The sequence below is a fragment of the Opisthorchis viverrini genome (assembly GCF_000715545.1).
Source record: "Opisthorchis viverrini unplaced genomic scaffold opera_v5_4, whole genome shotgun sequence".
NCBI lineage: Eukaryota > Metazoa > Platyhelminthes > Trematoda > Opisthorchiida > Opisthorchiidae > Opisthorchis > Opisthorchis viverrini.
In genome coordinates this window covers 1,245,572-1,269,008 of record NW_008751660.1, presented here as the reverse complement: position 1 = coordinate 1,269,008, position 23,437 = coordinate 1,245,572, and the positions used below count along the sequence as shown (strand labels likewise).

General features: G+C 44.6%; 2 protein-coding genes across 2 annotated transcripts in view; one reads left to right on the top strand and one right to left on the bottom strand.

Moving 5' to 3' along the window:
* Positions 1-834, bottom strand: part of T265_00424 (hypothetical protein) — a gene marked incomplete at both ends in the record, with an annotated part of 35,066 nt that extends 34,232 nt beyond the window's left edge. Inside the window, one exon of the mRNA XM_009164197.1 lies at positions 709-834. Within this exon, the coding sequence (XP_009162461.1) occupies positions 709-834 (126 nt within the window). The remainder of the gene's footprint in view (positions 1-708) is intronic.
* Positions 1-23,437, top strand: part of T265_00423 (hypothetical protein) — a gene marked incomplete at both ends in the record, with an annotated part of 94,694 nt that overhangs the window by 68,826 nt on the left and 2,431 nt on the right. The window contains 14 exons of the mRNA XM_009164196.1: positions 1,977-2,144; positions 3,364-3,905; positions 5,109-5,683; positions 5,850-5,935; positions 7,758-7,942; positions 8,041-8,173; positions 10,617-10,796; positions 10,963-11,213; positions 11,778-11,955; positions 14,630-14,742; positions 19,123-19,336; positions 20,777-20,881; positions 21,285-21,410; positions 23,256-23,376. Coding sequence (XP_009162460.1) covers positions 1,977-2,144; positions 3,364-3,905; positions 5,109-5,683; positions 5,850-5,935; positions 7,758-7,942; positions 8,041-8,173; positions 10,617-10,796; positions 10,963-11,213; positions 11,778-11,955; positions 14,630-14,742; positions 19,123-19,336; positions 20,777-20,881; positions 21,285-21,410; positions 23,256-23,376 — 2,977 coding nt within the window. The remainder of the gene's footprint in view (positions 1-1,976; positions 2,145-3,363; positions 3,906-5,108; positions 5,684-5,849; positions 5,936-7,757; positions 7,943-8,040; positions 8,174-10,616; positions 10,797-10,962; positions 11,214-11,777; positions 11,956-14,629; positions 14,743-19,122; positions 19,337-20,776; positions 20,882-21,284; positions 21,411-23,255; positions 23,377-23,437) is intronic.

Sequence of the window (23,437 nt, the reverse complement as noted above, 5' to 3'; positions counted from 1 at the left end):
TGGCAGTGGAGTATGAAGGAGATCACGAAACGCTTGGTTGCTGTCGGTGCTACTTGCCTTCCAGGATTGGGACCGCGTGATCCTCACTGTGCCTGGTTGGAGACACTACAAGATATGGCTGCCAACCGATGTCAGTGACGTTCTTGTTGTCAGTTTCTATCCAGATTGCTTGAGTGAATGTCTGGAGGTGTATGCACCTCGGAATGATTGTGTTAAGCTAGCACTACGTCCCTTCCCCGTCCACCTTTACTCTTTTCTTTACAATAAGGCTTTCAACTAAATCATGGTTGTACGGCAGTGAGACATCAGTGTTGAACACTGATGTCATGCTGTCGATGATAATGATTTATGGCTAGCCGACTTGATCAGTGCTGGATGTCGGTCTGAAGTTCCTGTTGTTTGGTTTGTGGGGTTGACTAACAATTACGATATATTGATTTTGCGGTCTTGCTTTTCCAGTCTAGGTCACCTTAATGGAATACTTCTTTTACGGGTTGTCTAAAAATTTTGTTGGTCTGTGTGCATCGAGGGGTACCAGGACGATTAAATGGGGGTTGGGAAAGGGTTAAGTGGATCTTACTCTGATTGGAATCTGTAGTTTTTGACCCAGACCATTTTGGTTACAACTGCACACCGCCTCTGTATTATCGGTTGATCTAAAACAGCTCTCCGCACGTTTGCCAGTTCTATACCCTCTATTCTATTCACCCTCGGACGCTTGGCGATTTCCACCGCCCCGCCACCAGTCACTGTTGTCTGAATCTTAGTCCTTGTCTCAATGTTCAGATTTTTCATATCTACTTTGAACTCAGTGTCTCGTGCATAACCTGCCATTGCCGAGTTTTCGACTATCTCTTGATATTCATGTTATTTTCTCGGTGGTCTGTTAATGCATCGCTTATGCTCACCAATTCTGGTGCACCATTTTGTGGCTGTCTGACCTATATAAACTTTCGTACAGTGGTTACATTTTATTCTGTATACGCAGTTCCTAGTCATTTCAACCGAAAGATGCTCCCTGAACTGCACCAACACAGCGTAAAGTCTTGTCCTTCTGGAGTGCCACTCAGATGTGTCCAACATCCTTCTAATGACTTCAGATGTCCCTGTTTTGTATGGAATGACTGCTGTTCCAACCTAGCTCTTTCTGGGTCTTGGTGTTGTGACCATTATCCGTCTTAGTTGCCACTGAATTAAACCCACGCGGTATCTGCTGTCTTAAGGTCGCTTTTTTTTTACCTAAATCTGTGCTGCTCTTCGGTCGACCTCCACCACGCACAGTCTTCTTACTCGTTGAAACTACACTAGCATGTACTGCTTTTGGGTGTACTGAGGTGTAGTTTAGGATCGCATACTCTCCGCTAATTTTTGGTAAACAGTCGTTTACAATTTCCCACCATTCTTTTGCATCATGCAGTCATGGAGGGGTAGTGTTCCCCATTTGGACTCGAGCTCCATACTAAGCTTAACGTGAGGGTCCTAAATGTTGAGATATTGAAGTAGTCCGTTAATGTTATCACGCTCCATCACAACAAACGTGCCCCCTACGTAACGCCAGAAAACCGTCAGCGGACACTCGAATCCGTTAACCAGCAATTAATCCATTCCTTGCTTACCAAACATCCCTGAAGTAATGACTACTCAGTCGATCCCAAAAAGTTTCCACTACGGTTGTTCATCTTTAGGAAGACCACTTCAAGGAATCTTTCGAAAGTGAGAGACTGCCATTAAAATACACTTCAAATACATATTGAATGTGGTCCATTCAGAGGACCAGATTCCTGAGAAGGATCATTTGTAGGACGCGAATTCCCTGCTTTCCTCTGAATTTAATTCCGTTTAGCCTGGGATGAATTTGGGTGTATCCAGTGACTCCACCTGTGGTATTCTTATCATCGTTTTGGTCTTTGTACGTTAGCCGATTACCGATATCACTCTATCGAATGGTTACACTGCCTACATACTTCTTCTTCCAGTTCTTGAATGAGCTCAGTGATGCTTGGCAAGAAAGCATACATCGTGGTCTTGGTGTGTTCGCTCCCGATAATTTTGACGATGGTGAAGTTGGACCTTTGGTCGTATCAGACGAGATACAGTGTAAACCACCCAGCTGCAACGCAGGTCCACATCAACTTTGGTCGCAGGTATAACAGGTTTATCATCTTTTTTATACGTTTCGTGGAGTTTTTCAACTATTGCCATACATTTACATTCCGGACGTGGCATCTGGCGTTGTGATTTTTCACCCACTGTTATTGACAGGCTTATTCCGTGCATACGAGAGGTCATTGTTCAAGCGTGCACTGTATGCGGGACCTGAGGACCTCAGTTCCGAATTCAGCAACCTACTAGAGCTTTTGTTGAGTTAGGTGTTGCACTTGACTCAGGTTATCGTGAATAAATGTTGGAACCCCCCTCAGATGGTGGTTCTCTTTCCATTTCTCAGGAGCTTCTGAATCGTTTTAGAATATATCAAATATAAGCTGAGTAAATGCCTGTTCACCGGGTTTTTGTGTTGACTTGCGAGCGCCCCATCATTCCTCGATAAGCTGTTGTCTCGACGCGGTCATGTGGACGCCTGATCAGAGCGAGATTAAAAACCGGCAAAATTTCGGGATTTCCCATGGAATTTTTAGATAGTTTGGTGTTAAATGTTTGAGAAAGCCGGCTAGATGCAGGCTCAAAACCTACTAGTGTAATGTCACCCACCGTCTGCATTCCAGTGATCGATAGCCAAGTTGTTTTTCTACTGAGTTTCATGTTATAGTAAAGCATGGTAATCTCTCCTGTGATTCCAAAGTTTGAACTTGATGCATACTTACCTTCAATAGAATTTCACTAGCAATTCTGCTTCAGCACTTTATCTTGGTTGATTATCAGTTCTTCGAGTTGCTCCGAATCTTGGTATGTTTGGCACCCTATTTGGGGAGTTAATTTTCAGTCCGATACGCTACCCGAAACCTGATACGCCCCTGAGCTAGTAAGCTTGATCGATCGTTCCGGGACATTGCTAGTGTTTTGTTTTACGCGATCGATTGATCCGGTTAGAGATCTCACTGATTGCTCTTGATCTTTCCAACGGTTCCCACCACGTGAGCATTTTATTTCACTTTGCGTGCTATCACAACGTGCCACTTTGAAATATTTTATACTAATTCAACACGTAACCCGTCAAACAACTTCATAAGTGTAATGTTAAAAGTACATGATCACATTATACGTTAGAACCACTACTGCGAGTCAATATTGCATCTGTTCATTCAGGGTTCGGGGATGCGCCTTATGGTCAGTTTTTTAGTTTGGTGATTCATTTTCAATTTTTTCAAAGATGACTGGACTTTCATCTTGATATCTTTACGACAGTTTTTAAGCGAGCGTCTGTACGTCGCACAGTCCTCGAGCCAGGAGCAACTGGACATCTTTTTCGACCTGCTGCAGAAAACACTGGCTGGAGAAATCGGCCCACTCGAGCGATGTGTACGTCCTTTTCCAGATTCTTCCGAATGTGACGGCACAATATCCTGCTGTTTTGCACCCTGCACAAGCAATCAATGTGCTCCATCGTATGGTCGGCTCACGCGTTGCATTTCTGCCCTTGGTGTTCGTTGTCGACTGGCAGAAATGAGCCTAAATCTCCTACAAAACACCGGTTTCCGTCCACCTCCTCTTGCCCACGGGAGTAGCGCCATCGGTGAAGAAGTTACCAGTGCTGTTGGTGGGGGTGGCAGTAGTGCTGCCAGTTTGGTGAGCGGAGCTGGTGGGACAGTGGGTAGAACCACAACCGCCGGTGGTGCTCCTGGTGGCAGTAGTGGTAGTCAGGCCTCGGTGGACCACAGCCAGATGTTTCTTCTCAGTCGCATCGCTCTTCGAGAAAAAGCATACGCTACCATCTTGAACTATTTTGCGTACGTCGTGTTTTTGTGTGTGTTTTGTGTTTGCTGTTTGCCGATCCTGAAATTCTTTCTTTTGTTACTCTTGCGATCGAATAGTCATGCGATCCCTGCGTACTCATTCTATTTTTGTTACCGTGTGTGCCTTTTAGTGATAGATTCGGTAGCATTGGTTTTATGTGTGAGAATAAAAAGGACAATAGAGCTGACAGTCCAGCTTTATTAACGTGAATGGGATGGAAAGATGTTTCAGATTAACTGTTCGTTTTTCGGTCAGTTTTCAATGGATACAGTGGTTAGTCAGACTGAACTACCATATACGAGTAGGAAATCCGTACGGTATTCATCCTCAATTTCCCCTTTTAACACACTCTTCTTTAGGCAATACTTCGAGACTTTGTTTCCAGATCTTTGACGATTTTCTCCTGCTATTCTGGTGTAGTGTCATACCTTCGCGGATCGCTAGTTATTCAATGCATGTAACAGCGCCTTAAGCAGTACCTTAAGCAGTTCACACATATTCCTGTTTGGCCTAGTTGCGATCAGCTTCCTTTCAACCGTGAGTGGTTGCGTGAACAGTTTATTAACCAGTCAGTGTCTCTAGCTGGTCTCACTGCATGATCTCTGGCTATGGGGGACTGTGGTGTATCCAGCTTACTCACAGTGTTCACAACTATAGGTTGCCCCGTCATCATCATCACCACCACCATCATTATGCTTCGTAAGCCTGGTGTGTGAGTATCACCTCATGAATCTACTTTTGGGCTCGTATCGCACGCGTATTATGGCTGATGGGGTCCTGTCATAGTCCCAGGGTTCCTCGTTGGTGCAGCCTTAGTTGTTGTCTTACTGGTGACTAGTTTGATGAGTTTCGTGGTTAGTTCTTATTTGGGAACACTACTGTGATTGTTTTTGTTCTTTGCCACTCACATCCGTGAAAAATTGCCAATCCACTGCTTTTCCAGTGACTGGTGTAGCCACATACTGTGGTCTTCTTACGAAGCTAGTCGTGTGCCTTCTATGTAGGGGGAAAAGATTATCCCCGTATCCATTTGCTCATTCTAGACATCACCAATCCACTGCAATTGATGTGGGCGAGTAAGGTTCCCTTTCTTTAATGGGGTGATGTGGTTCTGATGAAGTGGAAACACGCATACTGTGTAGGATCAACCGCCGCAATGCATTCACTCTCTGTGCAAAATATGTTATCTGTTTCAGAGTGAAGCCTCAATACCCAAATCACAAGGGTGCAGATTTGTCTGACGATCTGAAGGCACTGTCACGTGTTTGGTCTCTGATGCAGGCAGAGAAGAAATATTTGGGAGCTTCAATCGTTGGTGGAGAGATGGAGTCTTTGTTTGAAGCTGCTGGCCACAATATATCCGGATTTGCCACCGCGCCCTCCTATTCTGATATGTTAATCAATCCTACTGGGACCCAGTCCTCAGAGGTGATTGGAATACAGTTTCTCCCGATGTCACCGTCGACGGCGAATGCGTTGGGAAGCTCTGGTTCTCCCCAGGGATTTGCATCCAGCTCTTCTCCAGGTATACCTCGTGTCAATTCACAGGCCACGAATGAACATTTGTACAACACCGCGCCGATTTTGGGTGGCACTCTACCACGCTTACGCTCTCAAATTATGCTACAGTCTGGGCAGATGCTGGAGCGACCAGGTGTTGGGTCCCTAATCTTGCCATCCACTTTCTATACGGGAAATGCGATGGGTCCTCCTGGCGCTCCTGTTCCAAACGTGCCTCATTCTGTTGTATCCAAGAGGTCTTCTGCCACAGGTATGTTTGTTAGTTGCCTTCTGATTCCAACCTACAATTTGTAGTGCATTGTTGCATTACGTGGAGCTGCCCTCGTTATCCATGTCGCCACAGCTCTATTCTGTAGTTGTCTTCCGTTGGCATGTTTCATTTATTCTTCTCTCTATTCATTTACTCTGCTTTCCAGGAAAACACAGCGGGCATGCACACATGAGCGAAGGTATTCTGAAACAAATATACATGCGAAAGAGAGAGCTAATTTTGTTGCTGTTGGTGAGTAACGTGCACATCGGGCCCCTTGACCCGGTCCTAATCGCTCATATGACATTTCGAATATTTCTCGCTACTCATAAGTAGCGAATGCAAAGAAAACCTCAGACCAGCTTGTTGCAGCCTCTCCGTAGCTCGCGAAATACATTTCGGTTTGGTTTTAAAGGGAGACTCCATTGATTCTCAGTTAAATCTCTCTTTTTATGCTTTTCCTCAATTGGACGTGTTGCACAAAGATCGCGCCATTTCATTCGGTACGATGTTCCACATATTTAGGTGTGTTTCCCTCAGGTACGCTACTCAAAGGGCTGTTAAAAACGCATCGACAACCATGATCATTCTCACCCTTCATAGGGCTTACTAGGTTAGCGCGCTTTCCGAGTTTATTAGTCCCTTATATTTTACCTGTACCTAGATTATACGCAGTTCGCGAACTACACTCATTTTCAGGCTACTTTGATTTTTACAGGGAACTCAACTAAATTCATTTGAATCTCCCGTTTATGATATTCTGTTCGACAGGGATGAATTGAACATTTCTCATTGCCTGTCTGATTGCCTAATAGTTGTCAGTATATCCACTGTTGGTTGCTACATCACTCTTACTTTGAATTAATCTGTTTTATATTGTTCCAAAGAAGACTCCCTCTTTCATATCGACATGAAATTCTGATTGCTTCGTTGCGCCGTTGTTCAACGTGTATCACACCTCGTGCCTTCTGTGCGGCCTCAAACCGTACGCAAACTGCGGTAAACCGTCTAGCGTAGACAAGTCGCAGAACTCATAATCCACCGCCCCCTAATGAAACTGATTCCCAGTATAGAGTACTCGTTTTATAACTTGGACTACCACATTCGCCTTTCTCATGGAGTTTAGGGAGGAAATTAATCCAAAATCAGAGGAAGTCGCAGAAATTTCATTTTCTACCTACTGTAGTATTTCATACGAACTAAAAAAAGACAACTGCGTTCAATGAATACATGGGTGCTCGTGAGCTATATACAAGTGCTCATGTTCAAGTTGGAAAGCCCACTGACAGTTCTCTCCTAGTTTGGAAGGGAAACACTTTCTTGTATCGGCCATCATTCTACAGGAACCTTTTTTGTAATTTTATCTTTCTAAGGAGGGTACCCGACAAAAACTACTTCATCTCTACTTTATTGGCCATGGGGACACATAACCTTGATCATTTTAGTGATAGACAAGTAATCTGATGTGGAAAACTTTCGTCCAATCGCCCAACTCTCCCAGTGTCTGTGGTGTGTGTTCTACTCTAGACTGATGATCATTTATCGTCTTATTTTGGATGAGTAAGACTAGGTCCATCGCGAATCGCCCAGCTAATGAACTGAGATCAGGGTCACCTGTGGGGTGGTAATAACGTGAGCATTAATGAAGATGAAGTATTTCTTGCTCGAATAATCGAAGGTTTTGCAGACAAGGAATATCCGTGATCTGAAATAATAATTTCAAAGACCATTTTGTCCAGAGTGTCCTTGAACGGAGATTGTAAGGGTTGGATGCAGCGCTGATAATCTCAAAAGTTTTATGGAGTGACAAAACTATTTTTTGTCCAGTTGTTGATTCGGCAAAAGTTTCTGATATACTGACTGGTTAAAACCAACTTTCCGCGCCTAATATTTCATCTTTTATGGTGTGTTTGGCTCTACGTGCAGCATAGAATGTTTGTTTCATTGTAGTCGCTATTTGTGCCTGCTATCGATGATCAGTTCCGCGTAGGTATAGATACACAATCCTTCTTTGCTTGCTGTGTCATCTTTTCAATTTTTTCTATGACTTGAACATAACATTTTTCTTCCATAGGCTTCGGAGATAGAAAGGATTTCCGTTTGGTTCAACCCGCTGGGAGACACCGCACTTATTTCTCCCAAAGAAACTGAAGCTGAGCAATGGTTGCGTGACACCTTGTTACGGGAGAAGAACTGGCGCCGTTGGGTGACATTGGCGTGGGAACTGTGTCCATGTGTTGCTGTTTATCTGGCTCAGAGGTGTGTTTGTGTTCATTCTAGAAGTTTTGGTCTGCTCTACAGGCAACCGTCCTCCTCATCCACTGAAGTTTTCATTCTGCTTCGGTTTTCCACATCAGGTTCAGGGCTTCGGACAGTTTACGTCGCGAAATATCCTTGTTAGTCACCAGCCACCCACAACTAGTGTCGCATATCCCACATGCCCTCCATTATCTGGCAACATCAGCTAACATTGAAGCAGACACACCTGAGGTAAGTCTGCTCCTATTCGCTTTCTTCTCTTTCGGTCTGCACATAGATGATTTACTGCGTGCCAGTCTACCACTTTTTAATTAACTGGGTTTGTGGTTTACGCACACGAGATTTATGTGTAATATTCTCATTCCAATGGCAACTTACCTCATTGCAACCTCCCCTCAGCAAAAACTTTACCCGAACGGACCTCTGTTCCAGTCCATTCGAAGGGAATACAGCAGATTTTCATTGGTCTGATTGAGTTTCACTGTTGTTAAGAATGAAAATTTACCTCGAAGCACTATATCAGATGGTGTCATATACTATCTCACGACATGTCAGTTCCGTAGTTTTTTGAAACTGAATTTCCCTCCACTTCAGTTGGCGATAGTTTTGACCACTTTCGGCGTGTGCTACCCAACCCTGTTATCCTCCCGTTTCTTATATCATACGCACGAAATTCATGCAGCATTGTATTGGGCATTGAAAAGGAGCAGAATGCCATTAATGCCGTTTAAGTGGCTCAACTAATTATTGACTCGGAGCCTCACTGGCTAGGCCCGATGCTCATATGTTTAACCAGTGGTGCTTCAAGGTCACTAGTGAATCACTGATTAGTGGTTTATGCCTAAGATAATGTTACCCAGGTTGGTGATGCTGAACAGCCCACATCGGCCCTGAACACAACAAAAATGCGTTACGACATAATGGTGTACGGGTTTATAGCCGATGCCGCGGTGTATTCCGGGACTATATCGCAAAACGAAGCAAAAGTTGAGAGATCCGAATCGGATAATGAATACGCGAAATTCGAATGGGTTCCGCAATCTAGATACTACTTTAAGACCTATTCGACAGCTAATTTGAGATTATTTACATATTGAATTACGAGAACGAGGAGGACCACTCGGTTGATCAAACTGCCCAAGTAGCACAGTCAACTCGGCTGAAGATAACGTTTTAGAGAATCCTGAATGCAGGAAGGGAAACCGATCTGAACGGGGGCAACATGTGTTATACAACAACAAGGGTTGGCACAGCGTGAGCAAAACAATACGATGACCAACAGTGCATATTAGACAAGGTCATCTTCTGAAGTCTAGTGAGACAGCCGGCAGATGTCAATAAAGATAAGTACTCACGAAAATCTGTTCATACGATGAGTACGCTTAATCGACTACTATGGAACTCCTGCTCAGGTGATGTTAAACATTTGACTGCCTTAAATATACCGGATTAATCATAAGCTACTAGCCCAATGGCGTCTGACACAGGTCTCCCTACCGCTTGTGAAGTCTAAAGATTGCTGTAATTAGATCAGTCATGTTGAAAATTCTGGATGTATTGCTAGGAAGAGTTGATGAAGGGAAGGCTACAGAGACCACCAACTTTATCGGTACTGCACTCTCAAGAAGGTTGTTTGTTTGAGGTATCCCAACTTTAGTTTTTAACTTAACACTGACCAGTAAAATGGTGGTCTTGTCCGTGTATGATTGTCTAGCCCTCAGAACCAAATAGAAGCCAGACTCCTAGCACCGCGGTGTGTAGAAAATTGATTTAAAATCACCTATGGTCCTCATTCACCTATTTCCCACATCATATTCAGTAGCTTATCACGGTGATCGGCTTTCACAGTGTTGAATTCTCTTCATACATCCTCTATTCAATAGGTAGAATCGCCATTTTCCAATGTACGCTTTCGTTCTTCCCTCCTCATTGACTTGTTCTACTCGGCCCGATCAAATTTATTTTATCAGCTTCACCGTCTTACCGGCTACGTGGTTTGTTCCACAAGGTTAATGAATCAAGTTAGAGGATTTAATATGATGCATTCTAATTAGTGAGCAAGTGCAGGATTATAATACCCTTTGAAGTGCTCAACCCTCTGAACCGTTCTTTTCACGCTCATCGGGACCTTTCGTAAATATCATGAGTACTGGACACAAATGTCAATGACTGTTTCGTTGACCGGATAATAGCGTGTTAGTTGGTCTAGGATGTCTACTGTTGTTTTGGGACGTTGGGATATCTCTGTGACAAATCGACGTTTCCAGACGTCAGACTTGGTTGTAAGGCCTTTTTGTCTGTCTGGGGGTGAGTAAGCGAGGTTTCGTCGTTTTGTTTCTTTGGTTATCCGTATGGACATTATGCGGAATATATCCTTTCATTTATAGCTAACTGATTGATTGAATTTGTTGGTTGTCCGACCTGTCTGTGTGTGTACAGTTTCGGTTGCCTAACACATGCTCTACTCATAGATTTGGCTGGATTTGTATTGTATGGGTTCAACTGTATCCCGTTTCAGAGATCAACATCCTTGGTTTAACTAGCATTACAGACTTCGGGTTGCTGGATTGGTCGTCAACTAGAGCGTTGCAGACAATTCAATCGTTTTCTCAATCTGTCAGATTCTCAATTGCTCTTTTTAACTACAGACATGTTTTCTGTAATTTCTTCTCAGTTAATGCATGTTCTCACCTGGGCAACGACGGCACCCATTGTCGCCTTGTCTTTCTTCTCGCGAATGTTTCCTCAACATCCATTGACCCATCAATACGCAGTTCGAGTTTTGGCCAACTACCCTTCGGAAACCATGCTGTTCTACGTGCCTCAGCTGGTTCAAGGTGTCCGATACGACAAAGTAAGTTGTTCTAGTCCGCCCTGAGAACTTCGTGTAACAATGGATCATTTATGTTCTGCGTACAAGAGGAATTTCCGGTTTGTGCTGTTGAAGAATCCTGTTACTGCATCACCTCGCTGGCCGCCTTTTTTAATACTCCAGTATTCCCTTCCCCGTCTCTTCACAGCTTGGCTATCTTACCGAGTCTATATTGACTTCGGCCAAACGATCACCTTTACTGGCCCATCAGCTGTTGTGGAATATGAATACTAATATCTATCGCGACGAAGAAGGGACCAAGTTGGACCCAGACATTGGGACACACTTGATCGCGATACGTGAAACCATACTTCGCAATTTCAGTGGTCCTTCGCTTGCATTCTACAAACGGGAATTTGAATTCTTCGACCGCATAACGGGAGTATCCGGAATTATCAGGTATAATTTTTGCCTCCTTGCCGGTTCTAACCAGTTTCTGTTCGTGTCTGAAACAGTTCCAGACAACTTTAAGAGTAACAGTAAGACATTGTTCTACTTCATCGTTTCCACCAATTTCAAGTACTGACCAAATGTAACAACCCGACCAGGTTTTAGTCCTGCTTCTTTGGAAGCTGCAAGCGCATTGTTTGAGGGGAAACGATCGTTACAAACTGTACAGTGTATATTGGAGTCCGTTTTGATCACTCTATTCTTTCGTTCGCTCCCACATCCAGTTGGTTGGCTGTTGCCAATAGCTTCTACTTGTTCAGTTCACTCCCCTCAGTTACTTAGCTATCAACCACATACACCCTGACACTGGTTATTAGTTTCCTTTTTTGCCCGTTTTCCGCAAGGGTGTTGGGAGCGATCATTAGGTATGGATGGAATAGGGCTTTTGGGGCTGATGAACAAAAGTGACCACAACACCGTAAAATCGTATTATTCTGTTGATTATATGGTGAGCTGATTGAATTTATCTGGGTGGTCTATGAGGACTACAGATGTGACGTTCATTTCTTGCAGAAACTTTCCAAAAGGACCAGCTCGGAAAAAGGCTTGCTTGGAAGCACTACGCGAGATAGTCGTTCAACCTGGTTGTTATTTGCCATCTAATCCGGATGCGATTGTATTGGAGATAGATTACCAGTCCGGAACTCCGTTACAGTCAGCCGCGAAAGCACCATTTCTGGCCAAATTTAAGGTAAGTCGGCACGATTTCGCAACTCAGCTTATTTTTATTCTGTCAGATTGATTACTATAACCTTCAGCACCCCAACTTTCGTTTTTGACCTACTTTGCTTAGGTTTTGTCAGTTAACACTTTGATTCACTATCGGCTTTACCTTTTTGCCCTTCGACCAATTATACTACAGCCGCCAACATCTCATGGTACCGAACGTTACCCGCAACTGAAGCGCCTGTTGCGCAGTCGAACATTCGTTTTCGAGTGATATAGGCCACTCATGGCCTTCGCCACCCTGAAATAGTAGCCTATACATGTGACCTTCAAATGTCGCAAATTGGCGAACATAATTCAGAACCTTCAGCTTCTTTCGTTGGATTCATCAAATGTACTCCCACTGTCAGCAGGATAACTTTATGGTTATTGATATTTCCACTGACAAGGACTATCCTAGAGTCTAGTCTGCAAATCCACCGGGGCATTTCACGAACGTTCCCTTTTTTTAAGACCTTCATAAACCCACCAAATTTCTGGGTTAGCCGAATTTTTCAACTGTCTCATATTGCTTCACGTTGGTTCTGGGTATGCTCAAGGAAGAACTGCGAATCGACTCGCCAACACCCGGTTGTTTTCCAACAGTAGCACATATAAACTGGAACATTTTCTGAGATGCCCCTGATACGGCGGCGAATTTCGCTTCGAAAGCACTTCTGGCTAAAGGTGTCAAACCAAAATTGGGAAGAATATAATAATACTCGTGTCCTGAATCCCTGTTTCTGGGGGAAGCCCGGGCCAATGTAGGGTTAATCGGCTCCTTGACGTTTGAACACTTATGATAAAGGTGACTAAGTCGATCGGACTTCGGGGTTTAAACATTGGTCTCGATATGACAGCTGCTTTCAGAAGCCGCTGCTTAGGATGGCTCAAAGTAAACTGAGCCCTCAAGGTCTGCAAAAGACTGATTTGCGGTGAGGGGATGAGAGTATGTGAGAACATGTGAAGTGGGATATCAGTATTTGTATTTGTTTGCCCGCCTTACTTTATGCAGGTATTAAAGCGACCCGGCACATGGAGTGAGGTTACTTTTACTTGGAAACTTTCTGGTTGTGCGCAGACTCGGACAATTCCGGACAAAAGAACGCGTTTAATGCCACTAAGGAAAGCCTTTGACCAGAAAAACCTGACCAGAAGGCTGCAGGTGTGTGTTGGCGTACTAAAACTCTACGCGTTCTTAAAAAACAAGTCACCATTCACCTCCCCTGGAGGGTACGAGAATGAGAACCTTGTTGTCATACTAGTGTCAGAGGGTTATGGATGGAAACGAACTGTCACATCATGATAAAAACCAGTACTTTCGCGTTTCAGCAACTGTCTACGAGTAAGACCATGTTGGGTCTCCTAAGCTTACTGCAGGTGACCGTGTAAGTTGCTTGATTGGACACTGATTAAAAATATCGGTTCGGACGTCGGTCCAACGTAGTTGACATTCTACTGCGGGAATTAATGCACCCATAAGGACCGGAGTGAATAATTCGAAACCGCGGTTCGCTACTTCTTATGGGAGGCTCAAAAATATGCATGCTTGTATACCAACCGAACCTAAATTTGATGAATCAGTTCATGGGAGTGATTTGCATTGGGACCGATAACGTCAAGCCCGCTATCGCACTCCGAAAAGTGTCTTGTCGTATTGCACAAAGGGACCGAAAAGTAGCTACCAATAGAGAACTGTAGAACGTCTCTGTAAGATAGTTCGTGGTGAATGAAAACACCCCTTTTTGTGAAAAAGCCGAACGTTTATTTACTGTTCTAGTGTGGAAAGTTTCAGTGTAAGTTCAGTGTGGGGCTTCCTCGCTCACAGTTATTTTTTTCGCAATGGAGGTGACTAGCGCGGATAAGGTATTCCTTATAATGTTGGATTAGTTGGAGGTGCAGAGTTCTCCCTCCTTTAAACTAATCCGTTCTATAGTTTTTTCTACTAAGCCACACGTCCTTTTTATAAACAGTACTGTCGTGATCCATTTCCAAAATACTTATTCCTAGGACGAATTCTCATGTTTGTATTCTTTACAGGTATAAAATCGGGCACCTAGGTAATCTCGGATTATTAGAACTCACTGAAACTATTTCGAAGGTCTTTCTTCCTATGTGCCCTGAAGCAAGCCCGTTTATCGTGCTCACTACCATAAAAGTTATTGTTCATCTCCAGTTCTCTACTCTGCTCTGTTCTACCTCGTTCTAAAATTTATCGTAATCACTGCTCAACTGAAACCTTTTCACTTTCCAGTCACGCGGGATCGTATTGAGCGTCAGTTGCTCGTTACATTAAACTCTGTTCTCCACAGCTCTGAAAGACTTCGAAAACTTTCTCTGGGATTAGCCAGAGTGGTCTGCTTGTAGCCGACGTTTCTAAGCAACGGAGAACCACAGAATGATGCCTTTCTTGTACCCCAATCAGTGCACTTTCCCATTCTTTAAAGCTCATTTTCACAGAATTTCGCCTACTCATCGCTCCCCTGGTAGGATAGCCATCTCATACTGTTTTTACGCATCTTTTGTACTCATCCTACACCAAACGTTTCAACGTTCCCTGTCAAACAACACGGAACTATTGGAGAGCGATAGTGGATTGTTTGATATGGGAAAATACGCAAGTTAACGTGTCGTCATTTGTTGTTGCTCTGTACTTTCAGGTGCGTCGTGTTGGTGTGCGCAACCTGGAAACCGAAGCTATTGCTGCAGCTACCAACCAGAATACACAGTCCTTGGGCCAACGGCGGGACTCTTTAGGCAACGAAAAACCTTGGTGCGTATTCCTATTGACAGTTAGATTGAATTTTTGTTCTCACTGGGATTTAAAAGGCTCATTTGATTTGCTTGATAATAACTTCTTCGATAGACCTTTCATGTTCGCCTCAATGAATGTACCTCCGGTCACTGTGAATGTATACCACAGTTGGCACGTTGGGTTCTCACAAAAATTCCTCGATTCTTTGTTGACGTCCACAGTCCAGGTGTCGTGCCTGCCCCTACCACAGTAGCTTCGGCTGATTCAATCAGTTGTCCAAAAGAAGACAGCTTCAGCAAAACGGTATGTGGAAAAGACTGAACGGCTATTTACTCACAAAACCGTCATCCAGGATGGTCTTTTTTAGTGTAGCCTCTGGGTGAACCCAACTAGCCTGAATGGGATATCCACATCAGCCGCCATCAATATCAGAAAGCCTGCATGAGATATCATTCCCGCAATTTAACAAGACGCCTGGCCAGAATAGTGTGCACGGCGCAGTCTTCAAAGAAAATGATGAGGTCCTGGTGAGCAGTCCGACGATCCTACAAAGGAAGATTTGGGACGACATTCATCCTAGTCTTCAAACTGTGCGAAAACAATCGTAGGTCAGCCGTGGTGTCCAAGGTTCTCTGGAATTATTTGGTCCAGGATTACCGAGAGACATTCATCTATATATTAACCTGACTTTCCTCCTGGCCGAGGATGTACCGACTTATATATGCATTGGGACAACTTCTTGAACAGCGTCACTTTCAAACGTCTCACGTTGGTAGTTTTTCCTAGGCTGAAAGCTGCTTTTGACTGTGCCAACTGTCAAACTTCGGTGGTGTCTGGCGATCAAATACCTCTCTATCAAACTTATGTCAATTATGAGGGCACTGTATGTGAACTCATGTGAGCTAGTATAGAAAGAAAGAAAGAAAAGAAAGCGTTCGGCTGTAGCACCCTTTCGATGCCTATTTGCCATGCCACCCGAAGGAAGCACGAGGGCTGGGATACTGCCAGGTTGCCCAAGCCTAGACAGGGGAAGTCGAGAGGCGGAGGTCGGATTCGAACCACGAACCTTCCGGTCGGTAAATTCGCGCTCTTACCACTTGGGCCATCTCGCCCTAGTATAGAACAATATTTCAGCTGACTTCACCACATCCAGTGGTGTGAGACATTCCTTTTCAAATTTGTTGACGCGCTGCTTGAAATTCCTGGACCTACCTCTGAAACCTCGGGGATTAGAATACTCCCGAGGCTTTCGGTTACGGAAATTAAGTATGCGGACGATATTGGTTCAGATACTTCAGAGAGGCAAGTCATTTCGAATCTGGAAGGTTAGGGAAGCTTTTGCCAACTTACGACACTTTTAGCCATGACTGACGTCCATTTTTCTGTAAAGGGCAGAGTATACATTTCAGTGGTGTGATTCATACTGCTTCATGTATCAGGAACGTGGCCTTTAGGCCCAGAGGACGTACGAACTGTCAATGTCGGTGTCCTCGAAGCATTGGTTAGATTTGATGGGAACATCGAACTTTCGTTGTTGAGGTACACCCCGGTGATTTTAGGAAAAAGAACCCCTGATGGGTGAGCTGCACACACTTTGTATGTTTTGCCCGGTTAGGGCATGTACTTCGTGTGCCAGAGGACTGTCTACCACACGGAGTTCATTTTGCTCAAACCTGTGCTGAGTAGAAGCGACCAATAGGTGCACGTTCAATTATCTGGTAACAAATTATGAAAATACCAATGGGTAAACTCAGTTGGTTCGACAAATACCGCCTCCCTGGGTGTGGAGCCCAGGACTCAACTCACCAATAGTCACTGACACTGGGAGACGACTCAATCGCGTGGTCAGTGGCGCTGACGTCCCAAAGCAATCGGCTTCAATGCGTAGCTGCCCATTTTCCGAACTAGCTGATTATGCCATCGCCTTCAACGCTTTACTTTGTCTGTCACGGTCCGCCATTTTCCGAGGACTAACATTGTAGCAGCTGCAACCGACGTACCCTTTGTACAGTTTTACATTTGATAAACTGGACAGAACGGTTATCTCTATTACTGTGTTCTAAGCGCGCCACTATTCTATCGGTTTCACCATAAATTTAAGTTTAGAACATGACTTGAGCTTAGTTCTACTCACTTCACATCCACAGCTATTTTGGACTGAGCGGTTTCAATTCACTGTTCTTCCTGTGTCCACGCATCTGCGGCGGTCACCTACGTCATTCTCACTGTCTGTAATCGAGTAGTAAGAGTTTGTCTTTCAATTCGGTCAGCCTTCGTCACGGATATTCCACAAAACAATACGCTTCTGTCAATCTTTGTTGCGCCAATGAAGCATACTCCGGGTGATCATAATGTTGACAGTATAGTATTGCTCAGGAAGTTTGTTTTTTATCCCCGTAGGTGAGTTAGTTGTGGAACGAACGCACAACTTAACTCCGATCACGCCCACCATGCTCGCACGTCTAGGAATCCGCTCACAGATCAACAAAAATTAAGTGAATCTACCATTTTAGGGTAGCTACTGCAACCTAGCAGTATGGATCTTAGCCTACTCAGAATCTATTTGTAAGAAACCGACACAACACTCGGATGATGCTGGTCAGTACGAAAAGGGAGTTATACTCGCAGTGTTCAAGGCTGTTCGTTTGAATTTTCGTAGAAGATCAAATGGTCACCAAGTGTCGTCGAAATCATTAATCCTGAGAAATGGCAATAAATATATACTAGCAGGGAACTAGTACGACAACACACAGTATCCTCAGGCGAGGCGTTNGAAAACGAGCATGATGGAAAACCGAAGCGAAGTATGATAGGTGGTTTCCGTAAATGGTAACAGTTTTTTGTATCGCGTCATCCGATCAACTGGCCAAATTAAGATAACTGTCGGCGAAACGGCCAAGGTAAAAAGAGCGTTCATTAAATCATGTGCAAAACGCCATTTTGAACGACAGACTAAGTCCTTTGAAGGACCCAAACTGGCCTTCCACAATATTCGTCTCGTTAACGGTGCACTATTTGGTGGGCTGCAAACCTTACGTATCCATCAGAGGAAGAAATAAAACGCGGACTACCTCTTTTAAGAAGGGAAAAGATACCAGGCGTGGACGGATTCCACCTAGCCATGTCCAAAGAAGAGGAGGAGGCTCAATGTGTGACAGGGCTTTGTGCGCTAATTGGAGTGTAGGAAAAGCATCTATGGAGTGACTCGCCTCCAGAATTATTCCAGTATTCAAGAAGGATACATAAACACTGCGAAAACCGTTGTACCAACCAGGCCGTTGTAGAACCCTAGGTGCTTCTTGCTCCAGGTAGACCGAATGCACCGTACTCTTTTTGAAGGCGGGAAGCTTAGCAGTCAATGCTGACTAGACTCGTGCAGGTGAGTTTCAGGCATCCAACATCGTTTGGCCCCCCTCACGATGATCCAGTCAATGCTGACTAGACTCGTGCAGGTGAGGTTTCAGGCAACAACATCGTTTGGCCCCCTCACGATGATCATTGGTGTGTTTCTGGTCCTGGTCCTCCCTGCCTTCGGTATTCTTGCCGTATGGCACAGTGCTCTGGCTTATGCGAAATTACTACGTCTAGGGCTCAAACTGAGTTACTGTACTCGTTTAGCGACTTTATCTGTGTGTGTACTGACTTACCATCCATTGTTCGGCGAGTGGCCTCGACATTTTACACGCCTCTATCTTAGGGACCTTGTCTAGTGTTTTGGGGATCCCGATGACAACTAATTCACCCACAGGAACGTTTTTGTCGTTGGTGTTCCTTCCTAATGGGAGTCAGTACATTTCAACTGCGCTTGCATCTCAAGAACTAAGAAGTAATCTACGAAATACGTGAACAAATGATTTTTGACCAGTCCGTGAAAGAGCCTGCTCGCCACTGACTTTTGAATTACAGCCAAGCATCAGATGTACGACTTTCATCCGTAAAATGCTGTTTAATCGTAGCAAAGTGAGTTCCTACCCTACACCATTCTATTGCAACCGGGTTGTTCTGCAACCGCAACACTAACGAAGTGAGCATGTCCATGTAGTGAGGAGTCTTCTATGGGCTTTCGAAGCCCACCACCTAGCGGTTGCTCCGGAGCAGAGTTATGAGCCTTACCAATCAAATTGTTTTTGTAAGGGTAGCTGTTCTGCAAGCCTGAGTATTAGCTGATGCTGGATTCTTAAGGATGCTTTTTTATCAAGGCAGTCGTTGCTTCATTTCAGTCCTCACATGGGTACCAAATTTCGTCGCCGCAATAGTTTGCAAACTCGCAAACCAAGCCCATCTGCGTACCCAGTACCTCAAATTGTTTAAGGGTAGCTGTTCTGCAAGCCTGAGTATTAGCTGATGCTGGATTCTTAAGGATGCTTTTTTATCAAGGCAGTCGTTGCTTCATTTCAGTCCTCACATGGGTACCAAATTTCGTCGCCGCAATAGTTTGCAAACTCGCAAACCAAGCCCATCTGCGTACCCAGTACCCGTTAAACCCAGTACCCTCGGATCCCGTCCGCGGTCGCGGCAACCGTTGACAGCCCAATCCTCGAGACGTCCGTCCTTAACCGATAAGCAACTCGCTGGAAGTTCAGGTAGCCAAATGCAGGCCTGCATATTCAAAGTTGGTGATGATGTGCGACAGGCAAGTACACATTGCGGTCATTTATCCTTTTTGGCGATAACACAGGAGTCAGCTTTTTAATCTGTATGCACATCTTAAGATGTTTAAGAATGTCTTTACGTGCACTTACCTCCCCTGCAGCGACCGTCCTTCAGAAAAACATTTTATCCGTCTCTTCCCCCTGAAGCGCTTATTGGATGGTATGTGCCTTTCACCCCGTTTCTTCGGGCAACATATTTGGAGGGGACCAACTATTTGGGTTCATTAAGTACTTCGGCGCATGTTACTAAAGCACTGGTGTGATAAGCAAATGCCTCGGTGAGCCCATACGTTTGCAAACTGTGTGACAATTTATGATGAGGCAGAATTCTATTGGACCCTGGGGTCTGTCACATTCATTCGCTTCTGCAGCCTGGCAAGTTTACAGTGTGTGCCTGAAGAGGTACTGAGGTTAGCGACAGTTAGACTTTTGGGGCAGTGGAGGGGCAGTGGTCTAAGTCAGGGAATTCGAAGTGCTTGAGGAGTTTGATGACGATGGCCTGTCGAACGTCCGTTGGCGACGGGTTACCATTTTTCGAATGCATGCTGTAGTATTCTTGTGTTTTTTTTCGAACATTTAACTTGACTATGAGATATGGAGGTCACCTCTCTGTTTATTGCATTACTGTTTTCTTTCACTCTGGTCACCCTTGATCCGACGGGCCTCACATCTGGATGCAGTCCAATTGTGCTAGATGGTCTTCTTTGGGACTTTTATCAAACCTTGATGCGAAAAGATACTGAAAAATAGAAGCGTAATGGGACAATACTTGGAAGACTTGTCTCCCGCTTTGTTGAGGCCCATGTGAGCTTGCGGATCCCCGTTTCGCACGCTGATCCGGCCTGTGAATTTTGTTTCCTAGCTGTCGATGAACACCACAGCCACTATCTTCACGAAACCACAATAGGATAAAATCTAGTCGATCGAATTCTAGGGTTTCCAAAAATATGCAAAGCATGATCTGATGAGTTTTTTGAACACCAAAAACGCATCTCCCCGATTCCCACAAATCGTTGGACGTTCCAATCTGTCGTTTTCGTTCCGTGAGATGCTGATTGCTCACGTGACTCAATAAAAATCATAGCCTATTTCCGAGTCTGGCCTGAGTTTTCTACTGTACATGATCGCTTTAGGAGAGGCTATCTTTTCAATAGCTATTAACATTAAGATGTGGCCGGTCTGTTATGTTGCCTACAACAGATCGATTACGATTCGCTACTGGCGCGCTTACAGTACCGTGGATCCGGCCGAATTTCCCACTATTCTCGTTCATCTCTTGTTGTATGGCAGCCCAACTTCGTTTGCAGCTTGAATTTACCCATCTGACAACCTTTTTCGTGTTTTTGAGCACTCCTACCATTTGTCGCCCATAAAAGTTCGTGTTTTTCGTTTTACTACAGGACATTTTGGCTTTGCAAGTTCTTCAACTGTTCAAAAACATTTTCAAAAGGTGTGGCCTGGAGCTTTTCGTCTATCCGTACAAAGTGGTGGCGACCGCTCCGGGAGTGAGTTTTCGTGCCTTTTTTCTTCGATCCATCCATCCGTTGAAACACGTACTCGGTTTGTGTATCGTTCACTGTGGAACGCTGTAGACTGTAGCTTTCGATACCAACTACTTCTACCCTCCTTTTCGTCCCGGGTAATGAATATCGCTTTTTTCGTAAGATTGTGTGGCATGACAATGAACTTAGTGAGTCTTGCAAACGGTCCATTTAGTTGTGAATTGCCGTAGGCTTATAATTATCGCTGAAGATCCATGTTTTACATGTCAAAATTTTCGGTTATCTACGCCTTCCGCATCTTTTCACAAAAACCAAGTAGTATCGTCCTCGGGACCGCGGAATAGGTATTTCAGCTGCTGAAACGCTGGATGTAGTGTTCTCTTGTTGTTTACTTTCCCCTTCACAGCGTGGAGTTATTGAATGTGTGCCTGATAGCAAGTCTCGCGATCAAATTGGCCGACAAACTGACAGTGGCATGTACGACTACTTCTTGAGCACCTTCGGAAGCGAAACAACCCCGTCCTTCCAGCTGGTACGATTATTGTTTTATTTCTTGATTCTCAATATGTGTGCGTGGTCCGGAACACCTGTGTTGAATGTCTCGTGTTTTTCTACTGTATTCTAACGCCTTCAGAATTTCTCTAATTAACTTGGCCTTAATGAAATGTTAGGTCATGTCATGTGATTTTTCTTGCAGTCACCATCATCACCCTGCTTCAGTTGTGCCTGTTGACCCATCAAGCACCTTGAAACACTTTCGCGTTCAATTATTATGGTGATACATCGCCATAATATACGACCCATTTCGATCGGACTCAGCGCTATTCCCTGAAGTTCCGGATAGCTCAGTGGTTATGGTGGAAATTTACCAACTAGAAGGTCCGTGGTTCGATCTCCGCATCTCGACTGCTATCGAGGCTTGAGCGAATTGACCCTCGTACTTCTTTCTGATGGTAACTCCCGCGGCGCCTGTGTCTTTCGCGACAACGCGACTGCTCGTGAACGGGATTGAACGATTTTTGCTCACCAAGTACCAGATACCATCAGGAGGGATTTCCAGATTTCACGGCAATACGTCTTGGACTAACTTATATCAGATTAGCAGAAGTGGAAAGTAGCCACGACACAAACATAGGACCATGCGTGGGTACTGTCCTATTGAGGGGGTTTTAACAGTGAATTCGGTGCAGCTCTTCTCAAAACTTCTACCCGTTTTGTGGTGTTTTAACGACTGTCTTTTCGTCCTCGCCTCACGAAATCTGCTTACCGGAGTCATGGACCTAAACTGCTTTCTACGCTCCGCATGCTGGTTCCACTCACGTGTTCTTAATCGGGTGGAGATAAAGAGTATGGGTCGTTTCAGTAAAATCGCGCGACATAGCGGTGTCGGCTATCGATGAACGGAGAATGGTGAACCTCTACTTCGTCCTTTTGAAGTATCCAATTCACCTCTCTATTCGTATAAAAGGGGCCGTCCTTGTACCGCAATGTGCGGATGTGAATTCCTGATATTAACCAGTATTACTGAACGAACCACTGTTCACGTGGAGTCTTCCTTGGAGCCATTCCGTCACTGGTGATGAAATGAGGATTCTTATAGATGGATCAGATGCATGCGGCACTCTCACAGCAGTCGATTTCGATCCGGTGGGTTATTTGGCGTCCGGAACGAGTAAATTGGTTATTTTTATCGGTGCTCAAGACTCTAACACATACACTCGGATGGCGGCAGAGTTACTATCGTCTCGCATTCTCACCAGTAGATGGGGGACGGAATTTTCATGCAAGACGATTCTTCGTTCATCGAGAGTGCTTCTTTTTGTTCAAGCGAAGCTATTGAGTTGATCAACATACATGTTCCTACAGCGATGGGACACCAGTGTGCTCATATTGGTCTCTGTCAATGTCAGTGGTGATCAGTGTGATTAAAAGCGTATGGCGCACACTGTCGCACCGAGGTGACAGATTTTCAAAAGTCCGTAACCTAAAAATAAAGCAGACTGCTGCTGCAACATATGGATTGAAGCTGGTGGTTAAAATGTCCTCTAGGTGCTCAACGGATGCGCCACAAAGTGTCTGCAGAAGTTATAAGACGGGACTCACCATCAAAAGCCGTCTCATTGTGGCGATGCTTATCCTCGGTCCTATGTTGATGTCGTGCTCATTCTACAGTTCTTTCAGAATTGTTTTTCTCAGTTTCACCTCTCCTCGTAAATTCTTGCCTTCATTTGTGATTGTGCGCATCAAATGATAACCGGAAATTGTTCCACTTCGTCGAGTTTTGGTGGGAAACTTGGTTGGTCACATATGTTTGTTGCGGTCTCTATGTATAGGTTTGATCTCCTCCTGTTTCCTCATTTTTCTTTTTTCTGCACAGGCGCGTCGAAATTTCATCATGAGCATGGCTGCCTACAGTGTATTTTGTTATTTACTCCAAGTCAAAGATCGTCACAACGGAAACATCATGCTTGACAAGCATGGCCACCTGATCCATATAGGTGAGCTACCACTTGGTGGTTTCGTTTTTTGTTGCATCATCATCCTCATCGACAGCATGAC